Source organism: Bombus pyrosoma, linkage group LG11 (assembly GCF_014825855.1).
Source record: "Bombus pyrosoma isolate SC7728 linkage group LG11, ASM1482585v1, whole genome shotgun sequence".
In the NCBI taxonomy this organism is placed as follows: domain Eukaryota; kingdom Metazoa; phylum Arthropoda; class Insecta; order Hymenoptera; family Apidae; genus Bombus; species Bombus pyrosoma.
Genome location: NC_057780.1, coordinates 8,240,144 through 8,259,576, shown reverse-complemented (window position 1 = coordinate 8,259,576; position 19,433 = coordinate 8,240,144). Strand labels below are relative to the sequence as shown.

The following is a 19,433-nucleotide window of genomic DNA, read 5'->3' as shown; positions in this document are numbered from 1 at the left end:
TCCATTTATTATAAATAAGTCATAAATATCAGGATATAATCACAATATATTCCATAGACGATATTACATAGATGTGTCGTTCATTTAGAAGATAAATTGAAGATAAATCTGTATTGTAATGTGGAAACCTTGGAGTTCTTCGGTTCTATGAACCTTGTCGAGATTTATCTTCAGTGCTGGATGATTTTTTTATTCGAGACGTAGCGGAGTAGATTAGTTGGAAAGTTGACCTTTTGTGAGATACTTGAACAGCGAGTTGGTGCTGGGTTAAGATACCGTAGAAAATATTTCGAATGTTTCAAATTTCCAAACTTTCCAAGCTTCTGATTTGTAAATTTCTAATTTTCTACACTGCCAAGTTATCAGGTTTTCAAATTTCCAAACTTTCCGATTCCGAGTTTTCATATGTTCATTTTAAATAAATTGTTACATTTCCACAATATCTGTCGATATTTGATTAAAATTTAATACAGATAAATTTAATTTTATTAAAAGATTGGAAAACGCTTAAAAGGCAATTGAATATCCTTTACAAATATCTGGAAAAGAGAAAGAGAATGAAATGAAATGTCAGAAAATACTGTTCCTACTGTTGGTGGCTCTTTTTATTCGCGTAAACGACGCTTACGACGAATTCTCTGTCTCTTCCCGTTCAATGGAAAAAGTCACTTCAGAATATTCCATGCCCTGTGCAAAGGACTTGCAGAGAAAGGGCACAAGGTCGATACGATCAGCCACTTCCCAACGAAAGTCCCGATCGCTAATTACGCGGATATTATCGATTTAAATGGAACGAGGGAAGATGTAGCGAACAGCTTCAACGTACAACACGCTAGAACAAACAGCGATAACGTATTACACAGCAGCAAAATATGGTGGAGATTTCTGTGAATTATTATGCCACAAAGAGATGGAAAATTTCGTTAAAAATCCACCCAAAGACCCACCATATGATAATCTCATAATCAGTGAGGTAATTAAACGTAAACAAGATAAATGTTTAACGTTATGACTGAAGCATAAAACTCCTATTCGTATTATCCATATATTTTATCAAAAATTATTCAAATCCTCGATAAACGCATTGTTTTAAGTCTATAAAGTTTCTATGAAAAATTGTGATACGGTCATTCTGCTAGTTCCAGTGTTAAATACATAATTGTTGGATAGCATTCAAATATATTTTTATAATATCAGTATCTATATTATATTAATATAATGATAAAGTTAATTGTGAAATATGTATTATTTTTTTTGATATCACATTAATTAGAATTTTTTTTTTATTTATTTAACACTTATAATCGCGTCGACCATCAAAGTCATAAGCGACCTGACACAGTTACATTTATCTATGTCGCAGCATAAATAAAGACTGGACAATTTTTCTATCCGTATGCTTATCTATAGTTTTACATGATACATATAATTAGAAAACATATATCGTTATAAACTTATATACATGTATACATTTAGTATCTCCACTTCCATAGTTGGGCATACGTTTCAATCTTTTCGACGAATGCAATTACGTTGTTAATGTTTTCGCTCGAGTTCACGATTTCACGAGTATCGTTTTCGATTTTCAATATTTTTCTAATGTCCGTTGTGTAACCGCGATCGAACAGCATGCGTTAATTAGATCTGTTAATACACTTCGAGATCCACAGCTCGATCTCCGATTTGACAATCAAGAAGTTGAAATTTCATCGCTAAGAGTATCCATTCGTCCGCAGTACCTTGGGTCGCCGTGCTACTTAGGTCTCGGCCAACTTCTGGAAACACAGGTGGCCATCGTTATAAGCTTCCTGGAGGCGCCTTACGTGGACCATTTTACGAGCAGCCCATTCAATTTCGCCTTTTTTCTCGGAGCCGTAGTGGAGAACGCGGTTCTCGACACATTTTTCGTTCGAGTTCGCAACCTATTCGTAAACTTCAAAGAAACGCTGATATTTCGCCAGTATACGTCCGATCAACAATGCGAAAATATTTGGCTGCGGATTTGCAAGATGTCGGACAATTGGAAAGGAACGTGTCCCTGGCTTTGGTGAACTCGCACTATTCTTTTCACGGGATTAGGTCTCTTGATCCGGCGGTGATCGAAGTTGCAGGATTACATATTCAAGGCGACGAATGCACGTCGTCCCTGGTAGGTTCATACAGAGACTGATAACTCCTATTGTTGTATTTTTATCTCTTTCTGTTATTTCTTTCATTTTCTAGTTTGTCATTTAAACGTCCCATATATTGCGATTCGTCCTATGAAAATTCCAATTTCACCAGCTCGTATATCGTCGCCGTCGGAAGATTTCGTTAATTTTGTTCGCGAAAGGATATTTGAAATTAAAAAGTAATTGCCATAGACAAGAACGCATGGGCGAATATAAATTATTTATAAACAACTGGAATTTATTTCTCGAATTTATGACTTGGCCAGCTTGACGTACGATCGTGACAATAATATTCAGAATCTTACCCCCTTTCGTATCGTTGAAGGAACTTTTTCATTTCGCTCGTGTTACGTCGACTATCGTAGGAAAAATCTATGAACCGATATAAATCGGAAGTAAGCTTCGCGGGCTTACGTAACGTACAACAAATCGTATCTCCTTTAGTTCTTCGTGTTCCAATTTAGGAAATGAACGATTGGCTGGAAACGGCCAGCCACGGATTAATGTACTTCACGCTAGGTTCGTTGTTGAACATCGAAACCTTGCCATCGGACACGTTGCTGGGCTTGCACGCGTCGTTCGCGAAAATTTCACAGTTAAGAGTCTCAATGAGGGTTGAGCAAATCTCAACGGATTTAATGTCTGCTCTTTCATACGAAATATGACAAAGTATTATCGAATTTCTCGAAGTACTATCGAATCCACTATGGAGTTCCAATGATAGGAATACCGGTGTTCTCGGATCAGATGAGAAACATCAATATCACGGTTCATAAGAATATGGGAGTGTTATTACTTTTAGAGGATCTCGATGAACGTTCCATGGATATCGCGCTAAATGCACTTTTACACGACCCTAAATATAGGTAAATTAATAATATTTTCTACTATCTTTTTAATATCGTTACACATATTTGTTAACGATAATGTTATTAGAGGATTTTATTTACTCAGAAATATTTGAAATTAGGGTTTCCAATGATTTCTAGCCTATACGATAAGTTTATTGATATATGGATCTATTTATAATGAAAACGATGATTGTTTAACGTGAATTATTGGGTTGGCAACTAAGTGATTGCCGGTTTTGTCATTAGGTGGTAATTATAAAATCCGCACTTAGTTGCCAACCCAATAAATACAGTAATGTGCTACAGCTAAGACGACTAAATGGATAATTCACAACTCATAATTAATAGCTTACAACTCATAACAACTCGGCAATTCAACTCTCGACTGCTCGCATCTCGACTCACAACTCGACTCCCTCATCTGGACTCTCAACTTACGACTCCTCACAACTCGACTCTCAGTTCTCGACTGCCTGTTAATTCGTCAACACCCCTTCGCCCTTAAGCATCCCTTTGTCTTTTCTCATAGCCCCACCACGTACGTGTCCTGCAATCGAATTCGACTGAAGGACCGACGACACATTGATGGGCCGCTCGGCCCATTGAAATTTCTAGACCCTTTCGGCCCGACGGTACTTACGCGTTTTCGCAATATCGTTTATGGTTCATCCGATAATTCTTAAGCAATCTGTCCACGATAACACATTATTAACATTGTTATCAATGTCCTCTCATGGTTTACATAATCAAATTTCAACCCATTCATTTTTATAAGTTTTCTAAGTTTTCGTGATTGAACAAAGTTAGAAAAAGATCATCTTGTTATCTTTTAATCGTCAATTTCGAAACTAGACGGATCTTTCTAATTGTAGATAATGTTTCGTGTAATTTTTTCTGAAATTTTAGTATTAGAAATATATGAATCTTTGGTAAGTGATATTCTGGTAAGTGTTGAATTTCTGTCGGTATTTTCGTCCGTTTCGATTCATTTTCTAAAGATCCAGAGGAGCAAGTTCCATCAAAATTGTATTCCCATTCGTACGAGGTTGCTGAATATTCCGAATATAAAACTTTAGGAAACAATATCTGCATTACAAGATAGAAAGACGTATCTTTCTTCCTAAGATGAGATACGTTCGATTTAATGATTTCTTTGGTCACCTTAGAGTCTAAAATTTGATCAACGCTAAGCTTACCAGGGCCGGTCGAATGACCGGTTTCAAAATTTAATTTAAAATTGTACTTTCATTGTCGTTTCCTTTCCCCATCTAACTTTATGTAAATTCTTATATCAACAAAAGTTGAGAAATTGATTAATCAGCTCACGTAAGAATTTACATAAAGTTGTAATGGATACTTGTCAGAAACATTTATCAGATAACGAAGGCAAAAGTTCTCCAAAATTTTAACTATTCCTTCTCTTATTCCACGTTTCAGAGATTCTGCGAGAAGAATGTCGCGAAAGTTCAGAGATCGACCATTGAGCCCTTTGGATACCGCAATTTATTGGATCGAGTACGTGATCAGAAATGGGCCAAATTCTTTGAAATCTCCCCCAGTGGACATTCCCTGGTGGAAATTAAACTTAATCGACGTCATCGTTGTTCTAATCGCGTGCTTCATTCTCGCCCTCTATCTGTTATTCATTCTCGTTAAAATCGCAATTACAAATTTCTATAAATTAAAAACTGAAAGTACCGCCGAACGGGAAAACAAGTTAAATTGAGTCCTTTTCGGAAAATTAAATAGGCCAACGTGAATTACGATACGTGTCTCGTTTCTTTCTTCAATAATTTTAAATAGACTGTACCCTTTTAAAAAAATTATGTTATTCTTTTTCACCTTTTTTCGTATGAACGTGTCGGTATTAATGCAAACCAAATTGATAACAATAATTTGCTTCTGGTAAAACAACGATATATTTATTTGAACATTGTCTTACGTGTCCTTGTGTGTCTATCAACAGCAAATTACATCCTATTTTAGCATATAAATTGTAAAGGTGTAATTAACAAAAAAAAGAAAAATAAAGAACTTGTTAATGTATCGCTGCTTGGAGTTGACAGTGGCACAGATAAAAATAAATGTTGTTTATTTAACAGACGGTTCACGTTACGTTTTTAATTTTAGAACGATATAATCTATCCGATCTAAGGATTTCTATAAGGATCTATAAGAATTGCATAGTAATTACGATCTTTGGGTTAAAATGTTTTTGGTTTTGAAAATTCGCGTGAAACTGTGGTTATACGGAAGAATAACGGATAAGCGGCAAGCGATAGGCGGTTATGCGAGAATCGATGGAATTTACATTTAATTCTGTAGATTTATATTGTTTAACTATTTTAACTGACTAGTTTTTATAAACTGGTCTGTCAAAATATGAATTCTGTGAGGTGTCTTGTTGCAGAGATACAACTGAGAAGTTTTACTCCGCTTGTCGTTTATTCTTACGGCCGATGTATTCACAGCAGAACGATCCAAAATCGGACAGTAGCGATCAATTTGTAGAAAGTGATCGTTAACGAATTTTAAAGTGCCACGTAGAAGAAAATGTCTGATACGTTAGAAATGAAAATTACCGGACGAAAACAGAAAAAGGGGCTCGATGTTCGTAAGGATATGAACAATTTTATCGTAATTCGTTAATAATAATACGTTACACTTTATTTAAGCATGGTGCAATAAATATCATCCATTAAAAAAAATGTACGAGTTACACTTTTATCAATCAACAACAGTCAACGTTAACAAATTCGTCGCGCCTTATTTCCGTGAAGAACGAGTTTTCCGCTTCAACAACCTGAAAAATTCCTGAAACGTGTGTCGCTGTAGCCGAATACTTTGCAATTCGAATACTATGCCAGAGTCAAAATCGAATAAAGAAATAACGGAAGCGTTAACGCATGAGTGAAGCTTCATCCGATAAAATCGTTATTATTAAATTTAAGTATTAAAATAGAAATTATCGTGTATCATAGGTCAATGTGGCGTAACAAGTTATATCTGAAAATATGAAATATCTGTGAAACAGTTAAAACACGTAATTTCTGAGATGGCGTTATGTTGTCAAGTGTGAGTGAACGTTAGGCGTAGCTGCATGGGAAAAAGAAAGGGAAAATGTAAAAGACTTTTGTAGATAAAAAAGAAACGACAATAGCAGGATAATTCATTATTCTTATATATAATAGATTAAATCATAAAGCGAGAGGATCACGAGCTTCGATCAAAAGGAAAAATTGTTTAGTATTTAAAAGACGTTAGTCTTTCCTCTCGTTGTTTGTCTTTCGAGACTTATCGTTGTTTCATTTCCGAAACTGATTATCGTTCAAGACCATTTTCCGTCATTTAGTAAATACCATCTACTTAAAAATTTCTGAGCCTCCCTTTCTACCATTCTGTACAGTCTTTGCGTTTCTCATTGGCCGTAAAGTGAGACTTATAGCTGACATAATTGTAGTATCTTCAATAGAATATAATGTTATTATATCCTAATATTTGTAGTCTATTTACATATTTGTAGTATCTATAGACAGAAAAACGATGATAGTTTAATATGAACTAATCGCAATAACAGGCTACAATCTAGACAACTTTCGACTCAACGGATCCAACGTTCTCTCTCACGCGGGCCACACTCTCTCGACAACGCTAACAGCACTATATCCACAACGCAACTCGCACTCTCCGACTTCTCAACTAAAAACTGCCCTGCTCTCGCATGTCTTCTGTCTTCCCGTAGACCCACCACACACGTGTTCTGCGACCGCTCGTGGCCAAAGCCACATAGACCTTTTCTATGAAACTATTCATTTGAAGGACCGACGATACATTTACCGGCCCATCGACACCTCGGTTCTCGGGACATTGTTTATGGTTTAAAAACGCCTCGTGCTCTCGCGACATTGTATGTGGTTCACCCGCTAATTCCCAAGCCTTATGTCCGCGATACTACATAATTATTGGCAGTTGTGTGAGTATACAAAAGTAATAATAACACATATATATGTCGGAGATGTAGGGACATCGGGCCTTTCTTTTGGAATTTTGGGAAGAACCCCAATACTTGGGCTCGAGGTGACACATCCTGTCGCCGAACGTAGCCACGGTCACGGGATGAACGTTTTTACCTAACAGACGAAGTATCGATATCGAGGGACACGCTGTATTAACAGACAAGCTCCGGCCAGAAGCAATGTCGGCTCTACGCGGGTCTGCCTAGTAACGACGCCAGGAATTTTGTTGATGTCCCTGATCAATATGCAATTTACAAATGTGACCGTATCGGTCTTTTATTACGATCACCTTGCAGAGTTTACTGATATCGTCGGGTCAGTCAGTCGGAAAGTACCGAGCGTCACAGCTAACGTCATTTTGTGTTTCAAAATATAATCTATTGTACAAAGAGTTTTCCCTGTTGTCCGTGGATTCGTTTGAAGCCAAGAATATTGTTAATAGCGTTCGTTAAACTTATTATTCGTTAAATTTTATAAAAGTTATATTTATACGTGTAAATATAATTTCTGTTGTGCAGAACGAGGGCTAATTCAAATGAAAAATTGTTACGCGCCCAAAATTCTAATGTTAACCCGACATATATATGTAAATTTTATAAATTTCCTTTGGCCTAGGCAATTTTTCAAATTAATTATTAGCGTTAATTATCGATAATCATCGAGAAACTTATAATAACACTTGTACGTAGTTTCCTTGATTCAAAAGGAAAACTTAGAAAAAATCAAAATTTTCAGAAAGTAAAGTACATATCATACCTCTGCGTCTCTCAACGTGACGATCCTTCTATTTTCTAGCGCAAACTTTCCCAAACTCTAATTATATTCTTGCAAAGTTCCCAATCAAGATGCTAATCAGATTATTACGAATTTTCAAGAAACTGTAAATTTCTCCGCGAACAAAATGCAATTCTCCTACTCAGCAGAACCAAAAGATCGAAATAAATTTTATTCGTTTCATTTAAAAGTATCAAGGGAAACGAATAGCCATCGAGTTACGCGGATATCTATTAGCCTCCTGTTCTATAATAGCTCATTTAATATACAATGACAAACTCCAATGACAAACTTATCAACAGATTGTTGTAATTCTATCTCTCTATCTATGAGCAACACGATATATATATATATATATATATATAATTTTGATTCACGACGATTCAATACTTTAACCTAATAATCTATACAATTTTCTAAATTGATGCATCGAACTTCATCATGTGCAATATGCAATCAGTATCGTCACGAGTGACATAACTTATTGGCGACCGAGCAATAACTACTCTTTACAATGGCTCCGTTTCAAGTTTTGCCTACCTATACATACGCGTTTCCTTGACCCTGGAAGATTACAATACAAACGCAATAAGCCAGTATCGAAGCGGCGTTTATAAAGCTGCGTTTAATACTCGTCAGATGATTTGAAGAGGCCGAAAACACGAACGTTACTCGAGAAAATTTTGTAAGTGATCAGGTCGAAGCGACTGGGACAGTTTATCGTGATCATCCAACTCGAATACACGGTTAGCCGACGGTCCGCACAGAACGTGATCAACAGCGCGGAAGGAAGATGCGTGTTCACGGATAAGCGTAATCGATGAAATTCCACTCGGCAACTGTTTTTAACAAGAAATGATAGTATAAACAACGATTGGAAAATTTCTCTACTTGTTGACCGCGTATTGCATTTTAGATTGTGAGAGAAATCGACCATTGGAGGATCGAATTTATCTCTGATGCTTCAAATCATATAGATAATTGATTATACAATAATAAAGCTCAGTGATCGATAGTTCATCATCTATTAACGTTTTATATCGATCGACGTCGTTCACTGGACGTCGAGGAACTTCGCTAGAATCGAAGATAAAAAGTTGCTCTCTTTGGGAACCAGTGATTGCAGGATTGCAATCTTTCCCCGGTCAGCGAAATATTTTTCAAAACAGTGGCTATTTGTAGTGAAGTGTACGACGATGATGTCGATTCTGAATTAAACCGTGTGAACCACAAGATCAAGTCGACGCGCTATTGCGATACGTGAAAACTTGACTCGTCTCTCATCGTTTTCGTATTTCGAGGACTTGTAAAGGATAACTCGTAGAAGCTTCGTAAATTACCGTAGTTCCGATAAAATCTGTTAAAAATTCATACGTCCCTTATTATTTTCCGTATTTTGAAGCTTCGTAAAAATTCAATTGCGCGACTGATGGTAAACTTCTGTTATTAACTAATTGAACAATTTTCAAGTGAAACGAATCTCTTAGAAAGTGTTTGGAAAATGAAGCTGTTGCCAGTGGTGTTAATTTGCACGATATTATCGATATGTCACGGCTATCGAATATTAGGCGTGTTTCCCTTCAATGGAAAGAGTCACTTCATGATGTTCGAACAATTAATGAAGATTCTGGCTAAGAGAGGACATCAAGTCGATGTGATCAGTACGTTCCCTTTGACGAAGCCGTATCCGAATTACAACGATTTAATCGTGCTACCGACAACGAGACAATTTATGAACAATATGACTTACGACGAAATAAAGACGTTGTTTGCGAACTCGCCTACTGATGTCGTGGCTACTTTGGCAGGAAACAATATTTGTGAATTTTTCAGCCACCCACAGATGCAGCAACTTATACGAAACCCGCCTAACGATCCACCCTACGACGCGGTCATAATGGAGGTATGAATTATAATAAAATATCGCGTGAGAAAAGTCCTTGTTCAATGATATCATTTTATTTACGAGAATAATGAAATTCCTATCTTAGAAAGTGGATCGCTTTATCGGTAGGTATTTCAAAATTGTAGCAGATTAGCCGTGTAGTTAGTTCTAAGAGCGAAGAAGAATATTATGTTCGTAATAGTTCGGATCGATCGACAGCTTAGGAGATTTAAAAATTGTTCCGCTATGAGATACAAAAGATCTATAACTCAGCGTTTCTGTTCTCCTGTGATCTTCAATTTCATCCGATCACTGAATACAGTTAAATATATAAAATAAAATAGAATTTAATGGAATAATTTATTGAAATATCGAAATATCGTGAAATGTAATAAAAGATAAAAGGTAAAGCGTAATTCTGTTACTAGCATTATTAACAATACTAAAGGATACGCTTTTGCTATATTATGTACTTTTTTTTTGAAGAGATATACTTTTGAAATATGCACGTTTGAAATTGCAAATTTTCCTAATTTTCTCAGTGCTCGGTAATTTATTACGAATAGATAATTTAATAGTAAACTTGCGAAATAAAGGCGAAGGTTCTTTGACAAGAAACTTCGACTACAAGAAGAAAGTGAAAAAGATCGCTAGAGAGGAGCTTTAGAGGAGGAGAGATGAAATGAAATAAACCATCTAGGTTATTCTAGATTATAGCGTTTAGAAATATATTGAAATCAACTGTACGCCAAACACATATATAACGAACGTGGATAGAATATAAATGTTATTCTTAGTTCGCGCGTATTATGCAGCGCATAAAGTTTTACATTATTTGCCAGGGACTTTTCTTCGTTCGAAATTATAACTTTCAAAAGATATAGCTTTGATAAAAGAAAGGTCTCGAGATTACGATACGGAGAACATATCGCATTTATAATTAAAATATTATGTAGGATTAGAATCGGACATCAAATAAGTATGAAGATTTGTTGTTAGATAATTGTCATTTACGTCATATGTCGCATACATTTATACAGTAGATTTCGACAGTTCGAAACGTAACGATTTCAGTTGCAATATATATCGCAATTAATATTTACGAATCATTAAGCAATTATGGTTGTTTCTAAAATTTTTTAGAATATATACGGACGAGAAGAAGGTGTTAGATTATCTACGTATTAGAATTTCAATGGAAATTAAATTGATCATGAAATGCACATTTGACTGTCTGTGGCAGATAAATAAATTACTTGTTTATATTAAAACAAACATTTGTCAAACATGTGTAGGATTGTTACATTGTAACAGTAGATTGCTAAATCCGACGATAATTATAAAATGAAATAACGCGTAGAAAGAGGGGAAAAAGTAAGTAAGAAGATAAAGATAAAATCGCATAAATATTCTACTAATTACTAATTTCTATAAATAAAAATAGAGGATTCGTTACACATAGTTATAGGGCGAGTAAGAGATCTCGTGGTTATTTCGTATTCCAGTCTAAAGTGTCGTTCGTAAATTGGAAGCAGAATTAGTCGATGAAGACCTATTGCTCAAAGTAGACCTACAATTTAGCTCGTTATCTCGTTATAAGGAAACGCTATCAAAATCACCACTAACCGGTCTGTTCGTTCTTCGTTCAACTTACAATTATTCCCTGAAAGCAATATCCTTCGTCCGCACCTCTTTCCATCAGTTTATTGCTCGCCAATATACTTCAGACATTAAATCTTCCAGGCAACGGACTATTAATTAGGCCATCCTTGCGATATCTTGATAATTCGATATTTCAAAATACATTGTCGTCTTTGACGATATAATTACAAGATATTTTAGTACCTTAATTAAACCGTATCTTAGTTAAAGTACCTTAATTATATTGAATTAAAAACCGATAAATCATTTTATGACACGTATAAATATATTCTCAAGATATTTTAATTTATACGTCAGAATAGCATAATTACATCTGTTTAAAAAATTCTTTTTAAATTACCATTTCCTGTTAATAATTTCGATCAGACATAATCTATATTTATGTTCTTTAAATCACGAAACTTTATTCATTTGTACAGAAAATTTCGTTACAACTTAATTCTATGCTATAACAGCCACGCATACTCTTGTTTGACGAGTATACTCGCCATAGCTCACATTTTTCGACACGTTTTAGACACGTTTTTTAAAGTTTTCAAAGAAATTGTAATATTTCTAGCAAACGAACGATAACAGATAAATACGATTACATAACTTCTATTGCACGAAGACTTCAGTCCAGTGACTTTATGTAAAGTCATTTCCACTCATCTGCGTTTATCTAAAGCTGTCATCATTTAGTAGCAATAAATGCCACTTATCACAAATGCCGCTTGATGCTGAATCATTTCTTGATAAAATATCGTCAATGAAGTTCTCCGTTTTCTTCCGTTTTTCTATTGTCACGCAATCTGATTGTAATTTTTCAGACGTAAACTATATTTTGCTCTCCAGTTAAGGAGCAATTCTTTTCCCTTCCCGATAGTTGAGTAATCGTAAAGAATGTTGGAAAGATTAGAAGATGCAAAGTCACGGCCACGCTAAATTCATAATGTCATAGAAATGTTGTAAATAGTTATATAAGAAACGTTGCAATAAGATATCTATTGTTTTTAATAACTGTACGAATTATTCCATGCTTCGAATTCTCGTTACTTTTCAGATAGAAAAGCGAAATTATTGAAAAATGTAGAATAAAATAGTTGAATAGAATAAAATAGAATAAAACAGTTGAATAGAATAAAATAGAATAAAATAGTTGAATAGAATAAAATAGACAAAAACATTTGAATATAATAAAATAGAATAAAATAGTTGAATAGAATAAAATAGAATAAAATAGTTGAATAGAATAAAATAGAATGAAATATTGCTTCCAGAAGTGATATTACTTTTACGAGTAATATCCGATTTCTTTTTAAATTCTCCTTAAATTGAAAACTTAGATACGATATTAAACACCTTTATACGAAGCTAATAATCCCGCGATGATTTACTTAAACCCTTGTTTCAACGCTTTTATCAGAATAAAGATTCAATTGGATGAAGATTCGTTTAGAACATCTAAACTAGCACCCTGTGTAATTGCATCTTTCTTCGGTACTTTCTAACCATCAAACCCTTTCGAAAAGATCGAAAGAAAGGAAAATTGTAAATTTCAATTGTAAGAATTCCATGGAAATAAATCTCACCCGTTTGTTCAACCTGTTTCAGGTATTCGGCGCACAGTGTTTCGCGATATTTGGTGATATCTTAAAGGTGCCAGTGATAGGAGTGAGCTCCTCTGTCCTTTATCCATGGATCTACGATTGCATAGCGAATCCGGAAAATTTGGCGTTCGCGCCAAGCAATCTAATCGCCTACCCGCAGAATATGAACTTCTGGCAGAGAATGTACAATTTTGTGAACACCGTTTACACGAAATGGTATTTCAAAGCAAAAACCACAAAACAGACGGATATTCTAAGAAAATACGTTAGCCCTGACGCGCCCGATATCAGAGAAGTGGAGAAGAAGATATCTATAATCCTCGGTAACTCGCATATTTCGATAAATGGAATCAAGCACACTACTCCTGCGTACATCGAGGTCGGAGGATTGCACATACAAGACGAAGGAGTCGAATTACCACTAGTAATTTTATTTCTTTACTTTTGTCTTTCTCTTTACGTCCGGCTAATACGTATGATATCTAGATATATAGATAGATTCGATGTACGAATCTTCTTCTATTTACCTGTTGCATTACGAATTCTTTCACGGCTGATAGGAGAACTCGCTAGATCATAGAGAAAAATATTTAACAAATAGTATCTGCCCTTCTATCGGCATTCGTTCGTGTCGAAGGGATAAAGATAGTGATCGAAAGATCGTAACTATATTTCGTAGAATATCTTGAGAATCGGAAGATGTAGAAACAAATTTTCTTAAATTTAGTCACATAAAGAATTTTGAAAGAGACTCGCTTATCCGAATCAATTCAATTCAAGTACTATATAAATTAAAATTTATTGCATTTGAATTTTTATTGAATATTGGAAATTTAAGTGTAGTATATCTAATATGTAATCAATTCGTATACTGTATAATTTTATACTATTTGAATTAATGCATCATAAATTAAAATTTTTTGGTGTCTTTCTTTTTTCTTCTTTTTTATTTTTCTACTGGCTAGAATATTAGAATCAACTGTCACAGAGAATTTTTGGTGATTTGACTTCACAAATTCGTTTACCTTTTGCAGCGCGACTATATATTTAAAAACAATCGCAACAGTAAGCTAAAATGTTAGAATAGCAATGATAATAGTTATACGCTCTGTAAAATAAAACACTGAAACGTAGTTTTTAGCTATGTTTGCAAAGTTTGATAGCAATCAACGTAGATGTCGTGTGGCGGTAATTATCGATCGTGTTTCAGACGAATTAACATTTTCGTTTGAAACATCACGAGATATAACAACATTCGACATAACGAGATATTGTAATGGGAAAATAATTTTCAGAGTCTGGAGAAATGGATGAACGAGAGCACACATGGATTCGTTTATTTCTCGTTTGGCTCGATGGTAAAGATCGAATCCTTCCCAATAAAACTCCTTAACATCTTCTACAACTCTTTGAGTAAAATATCACCTGTCCGTGTTTTGATGAAAATCGCAAAATCGGACGAACTTCCGCCTGGTCTGCCGAAGAACGTTCATGTCTTACCATGGGTACCACAAGTCAAAGTTCTCAGTAAGTAATCATCGCTGAACGTGTTAGAAACCGAGAGAAGAAAAGTACTTAGACAGATAAGATTTGTAAGGTCCATTAAGGGTAAGACCCGTTAAGGATAAAAGTCTATTAAGGTAAAGTCCATTAAAGTTCTACAGGAATTTTAATTCGTTCATTTTTGATTTCGTCAAAAGATATTTGTAGGATTAAAAGATTACTTTACGTAGGAACAGAATTACGGATAAATATATTCGATATTAAAATTGATTGTCAAATGTCCAGCTCGATGCAACGTTGCGACTAGACAAAATATGGTTTCTATTTTCAATTCTATTCGTCGATTAATTCACGCACGCATCTTTCATGCAACACATTTATATTCTAGCGTTATTAGAATTTTATAGAATTAAAAGATTATTTTGTAGCGTATTTGATACGATGTAAATAAGATACACGCGTCAAAGATTTCTTCTTTTCCCTCTCGTTTCCTTCTGTTGAGGATATAACATCCTACCAGCTTATTCATTGATGATCATCAGAGAACTAGATTTTTTGATAAAAGTTTTAATCGATTAGAAAGCTAATAGCGTCCTTTAAAATTTAAAGATCAAGTGTCCATACAACGTTCCATCATCTGCAATTTGAATGCAGAAAATTCAATCTTCAATGACAGAAATATATCGACTCAAACGACGCTATCTTATTTTTAATAATTAAATAATATTCAATCTTCGATACTCCGTTTTTCCATGTATTTCTGCTACCGAACATTAAATAACGTAGTTAACCGACTATGTATTTTCGTTTATTTCACTTAAATTTCAATTATAATAATTCCGTAAGTAATAAACTTTCGAGAGATAAAGCAAAGATTACGAAGCTTCCCTTTAACCATCCTTTTAATCTTCGTTCTAACGAGACATTTGTTTTCTTCTTTTTTACAGAACACAAGAACGTGAAGGCATTCATCACCCATGGTGGTCTTATGGGTACCCAGGAGGCAATTCAATACGGTGTCCCTCTGATCGGTATACCGTTGTTTGCTGATCAATTTATCAATATCAACACCTACGTCCGGCTCAATATTGCAGTAGAATTAGAAACTGACACTCTGACCGAGGAGAAAATGGATCACGCCCTGAATAGCATTTTGAACGATCCAAAATATCGGTATTTTTCCTCTTTCTAATTTTTCCTCAAACGCGTATATAAGTCACCTAATCGCGTTCATTCGTTGCTCCTATTTTAATTCTTCTATATTCTAAGTTCGGCAAACAACTCGAGACAGACTTTATAATAGCACTTTTTCTAGAAAAAGTATTTTCTCTTTTTATCCTACTATTTTATCTTTCAACTATTTTATACCTATACCAAAGAAAATCTTTCGTCATTTAGTATCATATTTTTGGCACTAGTTTATCGTGTGTCACGAGCTAAGAGAATGTTGAGTAACTGCGAGCCATGATATCGTGACGAGTCTAATTGCACGTCTACAAGGTTCGTCAAGTGTCTGTACGCATTTCAGGGACACTGCGAAGAAGCTCTCGAGAAAATTCGTGGATCGTCCGTTAAGTGCGGCGGACACCGCGATTTATTGGGTCGAATACATCATCAGACACGGTGCAAACGCGCTCAGATCACCGGCCATGGACTTGACATGGTGGCAAGTGGAACTATTGGATGTTATAGCGTTTATTCTGATTGCGATTATCGTCGCTCTCTATACTATAATGATCGTGATTCAGTTCCTGTTTAATTTAACTGGTAACTCGGATTCCAAGGCGTTACGTAGGAAGAAAATTTCTTAAATACTTCTTTCCTTTCATTTTTTTTCTTTTGTTTTTATTACTTTGATGACGTGAAATCTTGTTTCGTTCAACGAAATCGTTGCTCCTTTTTCCATTGAAAGAGAAAAGGAAACGCGATAAAAATATTTTTCGTAATATATATATTATTTTTGACAAAAAAAAAAAGAAACGAAAGGAAAACTCGAATAGATATAGTACATAGAAGATTGGTTCGATGAAAAGATAACATCTCGTAGTGAACTGTTTACGCAACACGTCCTGTAATCGTGTTTTTTATAATTAGCCGTTGGCGGTTCGACGATTAGCTAAACTCGACGTTTTATCTCGTCTCGCTATTAAAAGACAAACCCTTTTTATCAAAACGGAAATTTAATTAATCGAATTGAATTTAACGATAATATACCAACGTACTCGTATCATCGCTTGCTTCCAGTTTTAATCATACTAGATATAGAATTCTTTTTAATTTTATAGAAGTGTATCAATGCAGGTATATTATTACTTAGGAAAATTTGTAAGTGCAATTAAATTGTGAATTAATCCATTCTATATTAACCAGCCAAGACAAAATATCGAATCGCAAACAGTCGACTCATATATATGTTTATATATATATATATATGAATATTGAAAAAAGACAGAAAATATGTATATTTACTGCTAGTTAAGTGAATAGATCTAAAGATGATTAGAACATTGGCGTGAAAAATAAGCAAGGTCTCTGTATCCGACGAATTAAGGTCGCAATAAGCGAAAGCCTATTATTAGTATTGATATTGTTATACTCTTACAGTAACGTAAATTAAGTAGAAGAAAGACCTGTGAGAAAAATTATAAAGAAGAGGAAGTACGTGCATGTTTGCGTATTGCAGTTTTTATCTTTCAAGACAATCAGATACTTTTAATAGTAAGAATAATAATTAAGAAGTAAATAGGGTTATGAAATTAATCATTTTAAAATTATGTTATTATGTTTCTTCTGTTGCTCAGCATCGGGCACTTAAAATTGTCGAGCATAAAACAAAGAACGAACGAACACATGTAAAACGATGTTTTCTTCTGCTCCAAAGTCATATAGGACGTGGTGTAACATTTTGGAAATCGAAAAATACTTCGTAACTCGCGGAGCGAAAGAATTTCGTGAAATATCGTTCATACTGATTTACTGAAACAAAATGTTCAATGACCGTTTCGTGTTTAATCGTTGCAAATGCGCTTGCCTCTAGATGCTGACAGTTCGTGTCAAATGCATTTTTACCTCTCAGAATTTTCAACGTTATGAAAGTGTACGCTCGGAAAAGCAACGTCAGCGTGAAAATTTCGAAAATGGATATTTTTATCGATGATACGTGTCCCTAGTCACTACGCTTTTATCCGCTGGAATTTTCCTGTTTACACACTGTCAACTAAATACCGAGACACGCTATATACAATTAAGCGTCAGTGAGGCATTTTATTTGCTACTAATCCTCGAGTTTTTCAGAAAAAATGCAAATGAAAAGAAGCAAATTGTCGTTCCTCGTTCTTTCGTAATTTTAATTAAGTGGCAAACATTTCAAATTTTTATTTCGACTCGATTGTTACAACGTTTATTTGACTGTCGATATAAATTATTGCGTGATATCGAAGAAACCGTAATAACGCCAACACACGTGAAGAAGTTTTTGATAACGAACTTTTCTTATCGATATTCTCGTTTATGGGAGTATGATTATACTGTCAGATATCACGAAATGTATACGACGAGATGTCATAATTCCTATAAAATATCAATCAACGATACCTTCGGAAAATGACAAAGTAAATTAACGCGTAACTGTTACTAACGAATTGTACGACGAAGATATGGAAGATCATAAGAATAGTATTACATCTTATCGATCATCTTCTCGTTTATTGGTATTATAAGATGATAACTTATTTGACTAAGATGAAAACTATTTTATAAAACAAATACATAGTATTAAACGAAGCTAAGCTCGTATTAACAAGTATTTCCCATTAGAACTATACCCAGTTCTTAACTGATATCGTTTGATCCTGGTTGATTTAAAAGGGATTACATCAGGTTATTTAATTCTAAGATTAAAAGTTATCAATGCAATTTGTTACGATGAAACTAAATACCTAATTGAAAAAACGAAAGACCGATACTGGTCGCTTCGATCGTTTTATTCTCTGGTATTATCAGATCCTCAGTTTCTCCATAATTGAGCATTATACGGCTGACTGAAAACCTTATAAATGCACCAGAATCAAGCGAAGCTCTCTCGTACAAAACAAAACGCGATTGAGATTGGAAGGTGAGCCGGGTAACTCGAAAACCGTCGAGTGACTATCCGCGGCAGTTAGTTATTGCCGTAAATCCCAGCGCGTGAAGCCACAAATCACATTTGAATTGAGGTTCTACCGCACGATGAAGTCGACGTGGAAGCTGTGAATCGCCTTCTCCAATGTGAATCCATCGATCGACAAACAGATGGTTCGGAAATGACGTTGGTCTTGGGAAACGTCGTTGCTCGCGTATCAACCGGAAAAAAGTCTCGAGAAGGCTGATCCGTGAAACGGGGTACGTTCGAACGACAGTGTGCTATTTTCAAGGGAAAGTCTTGGTCGATCGGGCAGGAATATCGAGGCTATATACATGAGACTGGAACACAATGGCGAATATGCCGAACAAAAAACTGAAAATGAAGAGAAAGGATGAATAAATTTTCGGTCCATGAATGGCTAAATGGATGAACGATTCTTGTGTACGGGTTTCGAAGATCGCTTTGTTCCTTTTGTTGATTAACAGTGGCACTATAGTGTACGCGAAAGTGGCAGGTCTCAGATTTGTTGGTTTTGTCGGAATCATTAGGAACATGCGATGTGAAACGCGAAACTGAGACATGAAAATTGTAAAGGGGAAACTTAGTGTTACGTCGAGCGACACTCTACCTAGACCAGACCACACACCGCGGGCGGGATGGCAATCAGATGTCCGCACGTCCTTATCTCGTCCCTCAATAGTCTTAAGAACCGACTATAAATCTTAGGACATTCTAGAAGGTCCGTCAGACTGAACAAATATCTCTAAAATAAATCGGTATCTAAAGGCTATTATTTACGGCAAGAAGATACTGAAAGTTCGTTTTGCTCACGTACGATACTTTACACTAGCAACTATCT

General features: G+C 35.1%; 3 protein-coding genes across 23 annotated transcripts in view; 2 read left to right on the top strand and 1 right to left on the bottom strand.

The window, feature by feature from the left end:
- Window positions 1-19,433, bottom strand: part of LOC122572382 (calcitonin gene-related peptide type 1 receptor-like) — a 160,713-nt gene that overhangs the window by 73,380 nt on the left and 67,900 nt on the right. The gene's annotated exons all lie outside the window — the stretch shown is intronic.
- Window positions 903-6,480, top strand: LOC122572386 (UDP-glycosyltransferase UGT5-like). Of its 2 annotated transcripts, none has more exons than XM_043737309.1 (2): window positions 903-2,149; window positions 4,460-6,478. In XM_043737309.1, exons 1-2 carry the CDS (start codon window positions 1,979-1,981, stop codon window positions 4,676-4,678), a joined length of 390 nt encoding a protein of 129 aa, XP_043593244.1. In that variant the 5' UTR covers window positions 903-1,978; the 3' UTR covers window positions 4,679-6,478. The 2 variants fall into 2 exon arrangements, with proteins under 2 accessions (XP_043593244.1, XP_043593243.1); XM_043737308.1 differs by lacking the exon at window positions 903-2,149 and adding an exon at window positions 2,215-3,037 and having other exon boundaries at window positions 4,460-6,480.
- LOC122572381 (UDP-glucosyltransferase 2-like) lies at window positions 8,500-18,234 on the top strand. Its single transcript, XM_043737281.1, has 5 exons — window positions 8,500-9,715; window positions 12,953-13,372; window positions 14,244-14,475; window positions 15,399-15,624; window positions 15,980-18,234. Exons 1-5 carry the CDS (start codon window positions 9,314-9,316, stop codon window positions 16,260-16,262), a joined length of 1,563 nt encoding a protein of 520 aa, XP_043593216.1. The 5' UTR covers window positions 8,500-9,313; the 3' UTR covers window positions 16,263-18,234.

Bases quoted from the DNA above. Each gene is read 5' to 3' on its own strand.
- LOC122572386 (XM_043737308.1), top strand. From the start codon at position 2,889: ATGATAGGAATACCGGTGTTCTCGGATCAGATGAGAAACATCAATATC. The intron at 3,038-4,459 runs GTAAATTAATAA...TCCACGTTTCAG, and splicing joins TTACACGACCCTAAATATAG to AGATTCTGCGAGAAGAATGT.
- LOC122572381 (XM_043737281.1), top strand. From the start codon at position 9,314: ATGAAGCTGTTGCCAGTGGTGTTAATTTGCACGATATTATCGATATGT. The intron at 13,373-14,243 runs GTAATTTTATTT...AATAATTTTCAG, and splicing joins AAGGAGTCGAATTACCACTA to AGTCTGGAGAAATGGATGAA. The intron at 14,476-15,398 runs GTAAGTAATCAT...TCTTTTTTACAG, and splicing joins ACCACAAGTCAAAGTTCTCA to AACACAAGAACGTGAAGGCA.